General features: G+C 45.9%; 1 protein-coding gene across 2 annotated transcripts in view; it reads right to left on the bottom strand.

The window, feature by feature from the left end:
- SYCP2 (synaptonemal complex protein 2) overlaps nucleotides 1–14,034 on the bottom strand; it is a 137,174-nt gene that overhangs the window by 45,725 nt on the left and 77,415 nt on the right. For both annotated transcript variants that reach the window (XM_075901108.2, XM_075901109.2), the window contains exons 26-30: nucleotides 4,493–4,566; nucleotides 4,331–4,388; nucleotides 2,101–2,156; nucleotides 1,417–1,465; nucleotides 918–1,092 (exon numbers count right to left, since the gene is read on the bottom strand). In XM_075901108.2, the coding sequence (XP_075757223.2) occupies nucleotides 918–1,092; nucleotides 1,417–1,465; nucleotides 2,101–2,156; nucleotides 4,331–4,388; nucleotides 4,493–4,566 (412 nt within the window). The remainder of the gene's footprint in view (nucleotides 1–917; nucleotides 1,093–1,416; nucleotides 1,466–2,100; nucleotides 2,157–4,330; nucleotides 4,389–4,492; nucleotides 4,567–14,034) is intronic.

The following is a 14,034-nucleotide window of genomic DNA, read 5'->3' as shown; positions in this document are numbered from 1 at the left end:
CCTAGGGAGAGGAGCTGGAGTTTAGGGGCCCAGTCTCCCCCCAACTCAAGGGGGCCTGAGGCATCCTAGCCCAGCTCTGTGACCAGACTACATCTGTGCTGTGCTGTACCCTGGAGAAGCAATAAACTTCCTCTACTCCACCGGCTGGTGCGGTCTGTTTGTGCCATTTCGGGGTGCAGGAGATGGGGGACCCCAACGCGCCGTCACACCATGAAAGCCCATGATGCCCTCTACAAATTTTGTTAGTCTCTAAGGCTATATCTAGACTACAGGCTTCTTGCACAATAAGTTTTTTTCCGAAAAAACTTCTTGCAAAAGAGATCATCCACACTGCAAACGTGCATTGAAAAAGTGATGCACTTTTTCACAAGATAGCATCCATCTCACATATAAGCAGTAATTGCTATGGACAAAATGGCCACCAGGGCACCTGTGGTTTTTCCTCTTCCCTCTTCTTCTGAAAAAACTCCCTCTTCCCCATCCACACACCCCTTTTTTCGATAGAGCTCTTTTGCAAAAAGGCGTTCTTCCTCATACAATGAGGATTACTAATACTGCAAAAACTCCTCGGTTCTTTCGATTTATTTACAAAAGAACGCAATTGCAGTGTTGACATTCCTCAAGTTTTGTCAGAAAAACGGCTGTTTTTCCGACAAAACTCTGTAGTGTAGACATACCCTAAGGTGTTACAAGACTATTTGTTATTTTTTAAGTTTTTTCCCAAGAGAGTTGACACCTGAGGAACTGAGAGGTAGTCAAGAGTGGTTGCCCTCAAGGGACAAGTGCATTTAACATGAACTGTGACTCACTGCAACACAAAAACCTTATGCATGGCAAATATAATTAAATAATTAAAAAACGATTTAAGTGAAACACCATTCCTAAATGTATAATCTGTTCAACAATTAGTTTCTTACTTGCTTCTACACTTTTGGATTTCTTCAGATTTTTAGTTCTGCTATACTCTATTAGTTGGGGTTTAGGTTTTCTGCTAGACTCTCGTAGCCAGCTGATATCTGTCTTGCTGTCATCACCTCTGAATTCTGTGTCAGTGTCACTAAAGAGATGCTTCTTATTTTTATTAGTTCTATTCTATAAAACAAAGAAACAAAATGCTTACAAGTCATTTATTCTATTTAGAATTATAATACATTTTTTCCCTAAATGTATGTGGTACTGCTTGAAGAAGCAATTTGAGCTACAAACCCAAGTGTAAAACTATCTTTACAGGGCTTTTCACTATTACATTCAATAACTTCAGGCTGCTTTATTTCAAGCATAGGACCATTGGAGTGGAAAGATGGCTTAGAATTTTTATAATACTTTGCATTGTTTTAAGGGGAAAAAAAGGAGTATTTTCCATGTTGAAAATTTGATCTTTCAAGTATCAGTTTCCCTCAGTTTTAAGAAACTTACTTTTTTATCTACTTTTTTCTGTATGGTACTTTCGCTTTCATCGGGATTCCTTAAACAAAGAGATATTCACATTAATAAATACATCCAAAACGGAAGACATCTGCTGGGGTTATTGGTATGTCTGTGTGTGGGAGGGGAATTATGAGGCACATGTATTCGAGCTCTTTTTAGCAAGTTTTTAGACCATAGTTCACTGTAATATCTAATGGGGCAGCCTCTGAGTTTGAGCCAAACAAGGACACACAACTAGAATTTTCTTGTAGCGATCTCTACTAATATGAGGATGACACACTGCAACTATTAGGTTGCCTTTCCAGAGTGCTTCATGAGGAGTGTTTTCTTCATTAGTAAACATCATATACTAAACTAGTAATCTGATGAAAAACGAAAGGATTACAGAGCATTTTGCCAAAGGAAAACAGTAAAAAAATGCAGCCGAGGAAGCCATTGGAGCTGTCTTTACCTGTTGCAGAAAGGAAAATAAATGATGAAGTTAAGACAGCTCACTTTACAGCGAAAGTGAGACAAGAGTGTTTTTTCCTGTCTATATCTATTAGAAGAATTTAAATTTGCTTTCTTCATTGGCAAAGAAGGATGTTGGAGAATGCAAACAGAACTATTCATTATGAGCATCCTTAATGACAATTTTTTTCTGATTATTTTAATATAGTGTAACATGCTTACATTTTTTCTGTTGGATTTGTACAAGCTTTCAGATTGGCAACATACAATTCTTGAACCTAAATGTAAGTACAAATGAATTAGAAATAACTGCAAATGTATCTTTATTTATATCTATCTATAAGCATAAAACTCCCAGGAAAATTCTGCATCATTGCACATGCACAAAATTCATGTCTCCATAGATTTTTTTTTTTTTTATTTCTCACAGAAAAATGGTTTCAGACAGGGAACCTAAGGGAAACTGCAAGAGCAGTCATGCAAGACACTGTCCCTCTCATTATTGTAGCATACTTGGCATGGAGAAGGGCTTCAGGGTGTTATTGAGGAGCTAGGTGTGAGGCAGGCTGCATATCTTCAGGTAGAGCACAGTAGCAGCTTGCCTGCTTAATGAATTGCTCCCACTGTCTTTGAGAATACCCTCAAGAGTATAAAACAGATAAAAGTTTGAAGGCTTTTTAATATTGCCAGAGTGGTATAAAGGAAATTTTTGGTTTATAAATGGTTATGATGCATTAGTGATTAGAACTAGCCTAGTTTTTTGGACTGAAATAATTTCTTATTAAAATTTGTTTCATGAACTGTTTGCTGCTGACCTTTCTGAAGATGCTCTGTAGCTAATATAAATTGCAAGTATGGTTCCCCAGCCCCCAATTGCTTGTCAGTTGGCTGTGATGCAGCACTGAGCATATGGCTGCATACATTTGTTGATTAACAACTAGAAATAAAGGGTCAAACCTAGCTATATTACTGTTAGGCAAAGAGGTTTGGGGATTTCCTCTAATGCTCTCCACTCCCATTCTCCATCCATTGTATTGCAGTTTAATTAAATTACTGAAATAATTGAAACCAGAGTGATATCTCATTAGATCACATTATTTTGACAAGTAAAGTGTAGCATTTTGCAGAAATTTAAAATATTGTGCCCAGAATTTTTATATTTTGCTACAACATTTTTATTTTTTGGCACAAAATACCCCTGGAGTTTTATTTATAAATAGATGGATAGCTAGATAGATATGCGCGCGCACGCACACACGCACACACAGTATTTACAATGGTTAATTTAGACAAAGAATATTTCACATAATCACTTTGAATAGTTTAGTGCAACCTTCCTAGATTTCACATAAATTATTACTCTTTTCACAGGCATAATTTAATCTTTTTCTTAAAAATTGGTCCATATTCTCCATTTTGCATTTGGAAATGTTTCAGATGTGTGGCTTGTATACTACTACTTCATAGTTTTTTCTTAAGATAGGGCTGGTAGCAGAGTAGAAAAGGCAGAGAATGGATCTGTCAGATTTCATGGACCTAAGGGAACCAATGCCTACTCTTCTCCCTTCCAAAAGGCTTAGAGTATGTCCAAACCCACAAAATATATACTGAGGATGAGGTGTTGCTCCCCCTTATAACTCTTGATGTCAAGAAAGCTAATCACATATTGAGTTGCATTAGTAGGTACACTGCCAGCAGTTCAAGGGAAGTGATTATTCCTCTCTATTTGGTGCTAGTGAGGCCACATCTGGAGTTTTGTATCAAGGTTTGGACCTCCCACTACAGAAGGGATGTGAACAAACTGGAGAGTGCGTAGTGGAGGGCAAAAAAAATCATTAGGGGGCTGGCGTGCATGACTTATTAGAAAAGGCTGAGGGATTGGGGCTTTTTTAGTTTGCATAACAGAAGGATGAGGGAGGATTTAATAGAAGACTTCAAAGAGGGTGGTACTAGTCTGTTCTCAGTGATGGCAGATGACAACAAGAAGCAATGGTCTCAAGTTGCATTGGGGAGATCTAGGTTGCATATTAGGAAAAACTATTCACTATGAGAGTGGTGAAGCTCTGGAACTGATTACCTTAGGAGGTGGTGGAATCTCCATCCTTACATGTTTTCAACAAAGCCTTAATTGGGATGATTTGTTGGGGATTGGTACTACTTTGAGCAGGGGTTGGACTAGATGACTTTCTGAAGCAACTTCCAACTCTAATCTTGCATGATTGTATGATTCTATGTTTAAGCATTAACCCAGAATGTGGGAGCAAAACTGTGTTATCGGGTATTCTAGGGAGAGTCTCTCAGGGTTTGTTTACATTGCCCTACAGTTTGGACTACAAAGATCAGAAAAGCAGTGTGAACCACAGTTCTGTGCTCTAACTCCTGCATGTGGATCCTGCAGACATGAATTAAAAGGTTCCTAAGTTTGCATAAACAAAAACTACCGGAATCTTACACCAAGCTTTATTGTAGGTTCATCAAATCCACTTAAGTTAAAATTGTAGACATCATCCCTGTCAAAGCAGATGGAGATAAAACTTCAGTTAGTGAATCATGAAATATTCTTAATATAGTTGAATAATTAAAACATTTTCAGATAAATTGACTAGATACTTACACTATATGTCCTGTAGTTATATTAAGCATAGCTGTAGTTTTTACATGTTTAAAGCTTGTATTCTGAACTTTTCCCTATACAAGAAGAATTAAACAAGTCATATTCAAAACATGTTCATCTATAGTCATCAATACATCAGGAAGCTCTTCAAGACAAGCAAAGGTGACAAATTAATTGCTTTTAACTCTAAATCTCAATAATAATAATTTACAATATTCAAATATGATATTAGAGATCAGGGGTTGCTGGAAATGTAAAACACAAGTTTTTATCATCTGTGGCCCTGAAAAATCTTGTGGTACTTATTCCAAAAAATGGAGGTTACTCACCTTGTGCAGTAACTGGTGTTCTTCGAGATGGATGTCCCTGTGGGTGCTCCACTGTAGGGCTATGTTTACATTCGTGGCTTCTTGTGCGAGAAATATGCAAATGAGGCTAAGTGTGGACTATCGCCAGCCTCATTTGCATACCTTATGAGCCACCATTTTTGCAGAACAGGCTCATCTGCCAGAAGGAGCTGTCTACACTGCCCCTTTTTGCGCAAGAAAAACCCTCTTGCGCAATGCCGTTATGCCGATTATTTTCAGGAATAACGGCATTGCGCAAGAGGGTTTTTCTTGCGCAAGAAGGGACAGTGTAGACAGCTCCTTCTTGAGCAGGAGCCTCTTCTGCAAAAATGGCGGCTCATGAGGTATGCAAATGAGGCTCGGCGATATTCCACGCTTAGCCTCATTTGCATATTTATCGTGCAAGAAGCTGTGAGTATAGACATAGCCTCCATGTCTCGGTGCTCCTGTGCTTGAAATCAGAACTTTTTAGCAGCAGTACCCTACCCCCCGTGTGCTGCAATTAATGTGCTGACGCACGTGTGCCATCAACTGTCCCTCAGTTCCTTCTTTATCATGGAGTGATGTTCCAGCTCCAAAACAGAGGGGAGGAGGGATGGTTGTGGAGTGCCAACAGGGACACCCATCTCAAAGAACAGCAGTTACTGCACAAGGTGAGTAACCTCCCTTTTCTTCTTTAAGGAGTGTCCCTGTAGGTGCTCCACTGTGGGTGATTATGGAGCAGTACTCTAAGCATCTGGAAAGAGGGGCTTCGGACCTGATTGGTGAATGGTGGCAAGGACCGCCTCCCCAAACGTGGTATGCTGTGAAGTGTAAGTGTCTATAGCATAACATTTTGTAAATGTGTGTTTAGAGGCCCATGTTGCTGCTCTACAAAAGTCCTTGAGGGACACGCTGTGTAGAAAGGCCGTAGAGGTGGTCATTGCTCTACTGGAGTGTGCCCACAACTGGGCTGGTAATGGCACTTATAGTAATTTTTAATACGATTTGTTATCCATTTTGAAAGTCTCTGTTTTGAGATTGCGTGGCCTTTGGAAAGATCTGCTATGGAAATGAATAGTCTGGGAGAACGCCTGAACTACTTTGTTCTATCTAGGTAAAAGGCAATCACCTGCCGAATGTCCAAGGAGTGGAGCCATATTGCACTGGTGTCCAGATGACACTTTTGGTGAAAAAAGCGAAGTTACTCACCTTGGTGCAGTAACTGTCGTTCTTCGAGATGGTGTCCCCGCGGGTGCTCCACTATGGGGGTATTGGGCTTGCCCCAGCGCCGCAGACGGAGGCTTGTCAAAAGTAGTATCCAGCCGGACCATGCATGTGCCGTGGGGCTCGCGGCATTTGCGCTCTTTTCTTGGCACACGGTCCAGCCTCCCGCCAGTTCCTCAAGATCGCCTCAGAGTCTGTAAGACACAGGAAAAAGCGGACTCCGAAGCGGGGAGGAGGGCGGGTAGTAGAGCACCCGCGGGGACACCATCTTGAAGAACGACGGTTACTGCACCAAGGTGAGTAACTTTGCTTTCTTCTTTGATGTCCCCACAGGTGCTCCACTATGGGTGACTGCGTAGCAGTGGTCGCCAGAACAGAAGGAGTCCCTATTTATCCGCTGTGGAGAGCACCGCAGTTGCCACCGCCCCATCCAGGTGAGTGCCCAGAGACAAGGAGTAATGCTTAGTGAAGGTCTCATGTGATGACCAGGTGGCCGTCCTACAAATGTCCTTGAGGGAGACCCCTTTAAGGAAGGCCATCGAAGCCGCCATGGCCCTGGTGGAGTGGGCAAATGGTTGGGCGGGAAGGGGTAACTGTTTCACTGCATAACATTGCATTATGCATGAGGTTATTAGGTTTGAAATCCTTAGGAAAATAACGGTTGTCCTTTTGATCTATGTGCCAAGGAGACAAAGAGGTGGTCCGTACATCTGAAGGGTCTGGTGTGATCTATATAGAAGACTAAGGCCCTTCGGGCATCTAGGGAATGCGGGGCCACTTCCTGTGGCGAGGCATAGGGTTTTGGATAAAATACTGGTAGAATTATTGGTTCGTTGACGTGGAAATGGGATACAATCATTGGAATGAATTTCGGGTGCAGCCTCAGCACTACCCCATCCTTTCGGAAAATTGTAAATGGTGGCGTAACCATCATGGCCTACCCTCCGTGCCGATGTTAAGGTGAGTAAGAAAATTGTTTTCATAGTCAGGAGGTGAATCTACGCCACTTAAAAACCACTTGTGGTTTGTCATCTACTGTGTATGAGGACATGCTGAACTGGTGCCAAACAGAGGGATTCGGATGGGTTCAACCAGTTAAGAACCATGCTGTGAGATTCAAAGTGTATATCTGGGGGTGTTCTAGGAGTCCTCGGTCCTGGGTGAGAAGGTTCGGGAGGGCCGGGAAGTGAATCAGTGGGCGTGCAGAGAGACTATGGAGAAAGGGGAACCAGTGCTGGTGCGGCCAATCCAGTACTATGAGGATGAGCCTCGCCCTGTCTGCCCTCACCTTCTGAAGAACCCTTGAGATCAGTGGTATGGGAGGGAAGGCATAGAGGAGGGGTCCATGCCAACTGATGAGAAAGGTGTCTCCCAGGGATGCATGGCCGAGGCCCGCCCTGATGCAGTACTTGTGGCATTTCACATTGCAGGAGGTTGCGAAGAGATCTACTCGGGGAGTCCCCCAGCGTCAGAAGAGGTCGAGTAGGACTCCCTCATGCATTTCCCACTTGTGTTTCACATAAAAGTGCCTGCTTAGGAAGTCTGCGGTCATGTTTGTGGTCCCAGATAAGTAAGATGCCGTAGGTGTTATTCCGTGGCGAATGCACCAATTCCAGAAAAGGATAGCTTCCATGCATAAGGAACGGGAGCGAGTGCCACCCTGGTGATTCACATAATACATGGCTGTGAAGTTGTCCATGAGTATCCTCACTGTGGTGTTCTGGATGTGGTTGAGGAAGCATTTGCAGGCATTGAAGATGGCGCATAGTTCTAAGAGGTTTATATGTAGTTGTGCTTCTTGTGGGGACCAAGGCCCGACTAAGGGGTGGGCTAGCCGGGCAGCTGCCCAGAGCTCCAACCTATGGGAGGAGCCTGGCTCCCGGTGGGCTGCAGCGGCTGCCCAGGGCAGGGGCCGTGTCAACCCCTGCAGCACTGGCCAGCAGCGCCCTTCCCCCCACGGCAGCAGGTCCTGCACGGCCAGGCACAGCCCGCCCCAGGTGGCCCCGGGCTGCGCGCCATCGGCGGTGGCTGGGCTGACAGGGCAGCGCATGCGCCCCGGGGATGGGCCCACGCATGCGCCGTGCACCCGGGAGGTGGGGCCAGGCGCCCCAGGGGTGGCGCTGCACGCCTGGGACTCGGGGTCCCAAAATCGCTCGAGCCGGCCCTGGTGGGGATCATTGGCCCTGCACTTGGAGAGACCCCATGTGTGCTCCCCATCCTAGCAGAGAAGTGTCTGTCGTAATTTGGTGGAAGGGCTGTTGTTGACGGAAAAGTACCCCGATAAGAGATTCTTGCGGCTGTTCCACCACAGGAGTGATTGCGTAATGGAAGGTGGAAGCGCTACTGACCTGTGGAGGTCGTATCTGATGTGGTTGTAGACCAGTGTCAGCCAGTATTGAAGGGCGCGAAAGTGTAGTCTGGCGTATTTGACCACATATGTTGTGGCAGCCATATATCCCATCAGTCTCAGGCGTGTTATGAGTGAGACAGTGGGACTGACGGTAATGGTGTGGATAAGGTCCTGGATAGCCTGAAATCTTTGCAGAGATAGAAAGGCTCTGCCTGCCAAAGAGTCCAGGCGGGCCCCTATGAACTCGACATTCTGGGTAGCGTGCAAAATGGACTTTTGGTCGTTGAGGAGGAGTCCGAGTGATAGGAAGGCTCGCCTGGTGAGTTGAACCATATGAGAGACCTCGAGTGCAGAAGGACCCTTGAGTAGGCAATCGTCCAGGTACAGGAAGGTGACTACTTCTTGTCATTGGAGGAAGGCCACAACTACCGCTAGCACTTTTGAAAATACCCTAGGGGCTGAGGAAAGCCCGAAGGGAAGGACTTTGTACTGGAAATTATCCTTTCCGACGACAAACTGTAAGAACCTTCTGTGGGCTGGATGGATAGGGACATGAAAGTAGGTGTCCTGGAGGTCGAGGGTGGCAAACCAGTCTTGTTGATCCAATGTAGGAATTGTGGCAGCTAAGGTGATCATTTCGAATAGTTGTTTCCGCAGGAATTTGTTCAGACAGCAGAGGTCCAGGATGGGATGTCAACCTCCGGACCTTTTCTGGGTGAGAAAATAGTGTGAATAGAAGCCCCTGTTCTTGTACTCATTTGGGATTGACTCTATGGCACCCAGAGAAAGAAAGCGGCCAACTTCTGCTTCTAGGAGGACCTCGTGAGAGGGGTCCCTGAAAAGGGACGGAGTGGGAGGGGTGGTGGGTGGAATGGAGGTGAAGGGAATGGGGTAGCCCGTTCAAACAATTTCCAGTACCCATCTGTCTGTGGTGATTTTGGCCCATTGGTGGAAGAAGGGCCTCAACCGGTGGTGAAAGAATTGGGTAAGATGATCCGCGGTGCTGCCTGTGACTATTTGCTCGTCCCTGACCAAGGCATCAAACTTGCTGCTTGTTGTTGGGAGCCATGTTTGTCCTGCCGTTTACAATGTAGAGAATCAAACTTGCTGCTTGTTACTGGGAGCCATGTTTGTCCTGATGTTTACATTGTGGAGTTGCTGGGGCCTCTGGCGTGAACGTTGGTTATCGAAACCCCTCTGCTGCTAGTGTTGCTGCTGCCATTGGTGTCTAATGTAGGAGTAGTTGTATCTACGTGTATACATCCCCAGTGTTCAGAGAATTGTTCTGGAGTCTTTAGAAGAGTGTAGGATTGTGTCCGTATTTTCCGTGAAAAGCTTGTCTTTGTTGAGAGTTAAGTCCTCGACCCTGCTCTGAAGCTCTTTTGGGACTCCCGCTGCTTGAAGGTAAGAGGCTCTCCACATAACGATGGCAGTAGAGTGTGCGGCAGTGTCAGCAACGTCCATGGCCATTTGAAGGGATGTTCTCGCTGATGTATAGCCCTGTTGGATGACTGATTTCAGAATAGATTTCTTTGAATCTAGTAAGAGGTCCATGAGAGGAGTCAGGCGTGAAAAAGTGTCGAAGATGTGATTGGATAGGTGCACCAAGTAATTGGCGATTGTAAGGAGCAGCGTTGCTGATGTGTAGACCTTCCTGCCCAGAAGGTCCAGCCTCTTCATCTTTTTGTCGGAGCCCTGTTGTTTAAAGTGTGGGGCTTTAGCTCTCTCTTGGGCTGCATCAACAATTTGGAATTTGGTTGGGGATGGGCAAAGTGGAATTCCATGCCCTTTAGGGGCACAAAATATTTTCTGTCGGCCCGTTTGTTCATCGGTAGAGTGGAGGCCGGAACATGCCATATTTCATCGGCAATTTCCAAGATGCCCTCATCGAGGGGAATGGCCAGGCGCGACCTGTGCTGCGGCTGGAGGTTTCTGAAGAGTTTGTGTTGCTTGTCCTTGAGTTCCTGCAATGGTATTTCCTGGGTGATCGCTACTCGTTCGAACAACTCCTGAAACTGACAGAGGTCATCTGCTGGAGAACTCTCGTCTGGAATGAATGCTTCGTCTGGCGGGGAGGAATCCATTGGGGAGACCCCAGTTGGCTGGTCCGCAAAGGGAGTGTGCTCTGGTTCCGATTGAGGCTGAAATGGAGAAGCTGAATGTTCTGGAGGGCTGAGGGGAGCTGGAGTTGGGGAGAGCCTAGATGAAACATAGTCGTAGGCAGACCATGAGCGGTAGGAGTACTTGCTGCGAAAGTCTCGTGAGTAGCGGTCATCGTGATGATATAGACCAGGAGTGTCCAAACTTTTTTCAAAGAGGGCCAGATTTGATGAAGTGAACATGCGTGAGGGCCGACCATTTTGCTGACATTCTTTGAACCATTAAAATTAAATGCAAATTAACTATTTTATGCAAAGTTTATTGCAAACGGCATACTTTTCATTTCGTCACATGGATGACAAATCTAAACAGGTGTTAAATCACTCTGCCTTTCATATCTGAAGGCCAGATGAAAAAAAATCCAGGAAGCTGAAATATATGTCAGGAACATTGTAAAGTACATTACATATTATTGGTAATAAAGGTTGTCTGTCAACTTTTAAGTTAAAAAAATAAGAACAGGAACATAACACCAAGTATACATGTTGTGTCCAAATATATTTATAACTGATTTAGACCAACTGACATTAACTGAGATTTTACAATGTATTCATCTCAATACATATGGATTCGTTGGGGGCCATAAAAGATAGATATTGCCAAATTACCTGTGGGGCTGTTTTAAACCGGAACACGGGCCGCAATTGGCCCGCGGGCCGGACTTTGGACATGCCTGATATAGACTGTCCAGAGGTGAGCGTCTGTCCGGACAGTAAGAATGCGAGCGGTATCGATGATGGTGTGGAGAGCAGGGCGAATGGAAGCGGTTGTATGATGCCCTGGAAGAGGCAGGAGCGGGAGAGAGTTGCCTGTAATTATGTCTTTGGTGAGAGGGTCCAGCAGCCAGGAATGAGGATGGCAGTCTGGAGGAAGGATGCGGAGACCTGAGGCGGCCAGAACAGTAGTGTGGGGAGCGCGATGCCGGAGGAGATGGTGACAGTGCCGGAGAGAAGAGAAGGGAGCGAGAGCAGCTCCGGTGCAGTGAGATAAGAGGAGCGGGGCTCGCTGCTCCCACTCTAGAGGTGCGAGCTGAAGCACTAGCTGGTGCTGGCAGCTCAGGCACCGCAGCAGTCGGTGACGTGGTGGTGGGGGTCGGTTGTGTCGGCACCGTGTGCTCCGGCACCACACAGTGATTTAAAGGTGGTGAGGGTGCCAGCGCCGCGATATCTGGCTCCGGGGAAGCCCTTACTGTTGGCTCAGAGCTCAGTGCCAGTGGCAGCAGTACAGGCGGAGCCAGTGCTACCTGGGATGCTGTGGTCTGTGCAGGCTCCCGTGGCCGTTTTGGCTTGTGTGCCACTGAGATTGTGGGATGTGGCTTTGTGATGCCAGACGTTCCCAGTCTGTCCCCCTGGCTCTCCCTGCCGTGTCAGGCAGTCGGCAGAGATCTGGTAGGGGAAAGCCTGGGTTTCTTATGCATGCCAGTAGTGGTGGATGAAGCCCATTGTTTGGAGGGCTGTTCCTCAGTCGCAGTACGTTGTGGCTGCAGGGCTTTATCGAAGAGGAGCATTTGGAGGCGCTTCTCTATCTTTCCTAGCACTGGAGGTAAGTTTAGTGCAATGAGCACATTTCTGGGAAACATGAGATTCACCCAGACATCTGATGCACTCAGAGTACCCATCAGAGGCTGGCATTGCCTCCCAGCAAGAGCCGCATTTCTTAAAGACGGTAGCCGCTGACATGGTAAGTTTATTCCGTGTGTAAGTGAGGTCTAAATCAGTTCTTTATATCAACAGAAAAAAAGTCTATTTCTCTGGTTTTCCTCTTTTCTTCTTTGTTTTGTTTTTAAAAGCTGCAACTATGTACAAGGAGCAGAATCGGGGAAAACAGCTGAGGGGGACGTAGGAGGGTAACAACTGTGTTAAGTCTCTCTCTTTTTTTTTGTTAAGAAAACTAACGGGGCGGAGTGTGGAAGGAACAGAAGGTTGGAATATATACAGAGGGTAACTAGAGCAAGTCTAGTCCCACAACTGAGGTGAAGAGCACAGTTCCAAGTGTCTGCAGCCTGAGGCGGTCTAGAGGAACTGGCAGGAGGCCGGACTGCGTGCCAAGAAAAGGGCATGAACGCCTACTCTATTCTAACAACTATGAACAAGAGATTTTTTTAAAAAAAATTTTAAACTAACAATTAATTTGGGGAAGGGAATCCATGAACAGGAATAGGAGCTAAACTATCGAACAGTAATTACTAGCAGAAGTACACTATCTAGGATCTAATAGAGAGCACTACTGTATTCTGACTAAAATGGGAGTGGTTGAGAAGATCTGAGACACGGTGGAAGTGTGTGTGCATCAGCACATGCGCAGCAGTGCAGGCAGTGCCGCATCTGTGCGCCAGCACCTGGAGAGAATACTGCTGCTAAAAAGTTGAAGTTTCAAGTGCAGGAGTGTCAAGACACCTACAGTGGATCGCCCACAAGAACACTCCTCGAAGAAGAATTACACTGTTGCTTCCTGTGTCATGGCCAAATTTCATTTGAGTAATGTGTTTTCCTACCTATTCTCACATACATTTAATAATACTTTGATCTAGATAATGTATCTTTTAGGGCTGCCAAGCAATTAAAAAACTTAATCACGACTAATCACCTGTGCCTCTCCTTTGCAACGCCACCACAGCGTTTCAATGGGGCAGCGCTGTATGGAGCCCAGGATCAGCTGCAGTCTCCAGCTGACCCCTGGCTCCATGTAGTGCTGCCCCTTTGAAGCGCAGGGGTGGTGTTTCTAAGGGGCAGCACAAGGCATTCCATGCTGCATTTCAGCAGAACCCGGGGTCAGCTGAAGACTCCCCAGCTGACCCCGGGCTCCATGGCAGCTGCCCTTTTAAAATGCAGCCTCCGCGGATTTCAAAGGGGCAGTGGAGCCCACGGTCAGCTGAGCACTCCCCAACTGACCCCAGGTTTTACTGCCGCACAGAGCCCAGGATCAGCTGGGCAGTCCCCAGCTGCCCCTTTGAAACACCAGAGATTGCATTTTAAAGGGGCAGCCACTCCACAGCTGATCCCGCGCTCCCCGCGACATTTCTCTAGAACCCAGGATCAGCTGGGGAGTCCCCAGTTAACTCCGTTTCCACATGGCACTTTCCCAGGGTCAGCTGGGGACTCCAGCTGTGAAATGCTTGCCCCTTTGAAACACTGCCTCCGAGCATTTCAAAGGGGCAGTGGAGCCCGAGGCCAGCTGTAGACTCCATGTTGTGCTTCACTTGGCACTTCAAAGGGGCAGTGTAGCATTAACATCTGTGATTAACATGTTAAAAAATTAACACATTAATCCTGCCCTGCATTAATTGTAGGCATTAACACATGTAAATTGGCAGCCCTAGTATATTTTAAACTGCTGAATAGTGTTGCTATGCATAGCATGGAAGAATGAACCTCAATCAATAATTAAATGATCCCATTTTATATATATACACAGGGCTTGACAAATTATGGAAAACTCTACTCACCAGACAAAAAAGGGACTAGCCACCCTCCCCCACC

This window comes from Pelodiscus sinensis, chromosome 17 (assembly GCF_052426305.1).
Source record: "Pelodiscus sinensis isolate ZL-2025 chromosome 17, ASM5242630v1, whole genome shotgun sequence".
NCBI lineage: Eukaryota > Metazoa > Chordata > Testudines > Trionychidae > Pelodiscus > Pelodiscus sinensis.
This window is presented reverse-complemented; position numbering and strand designations above follow the sequence as displayed.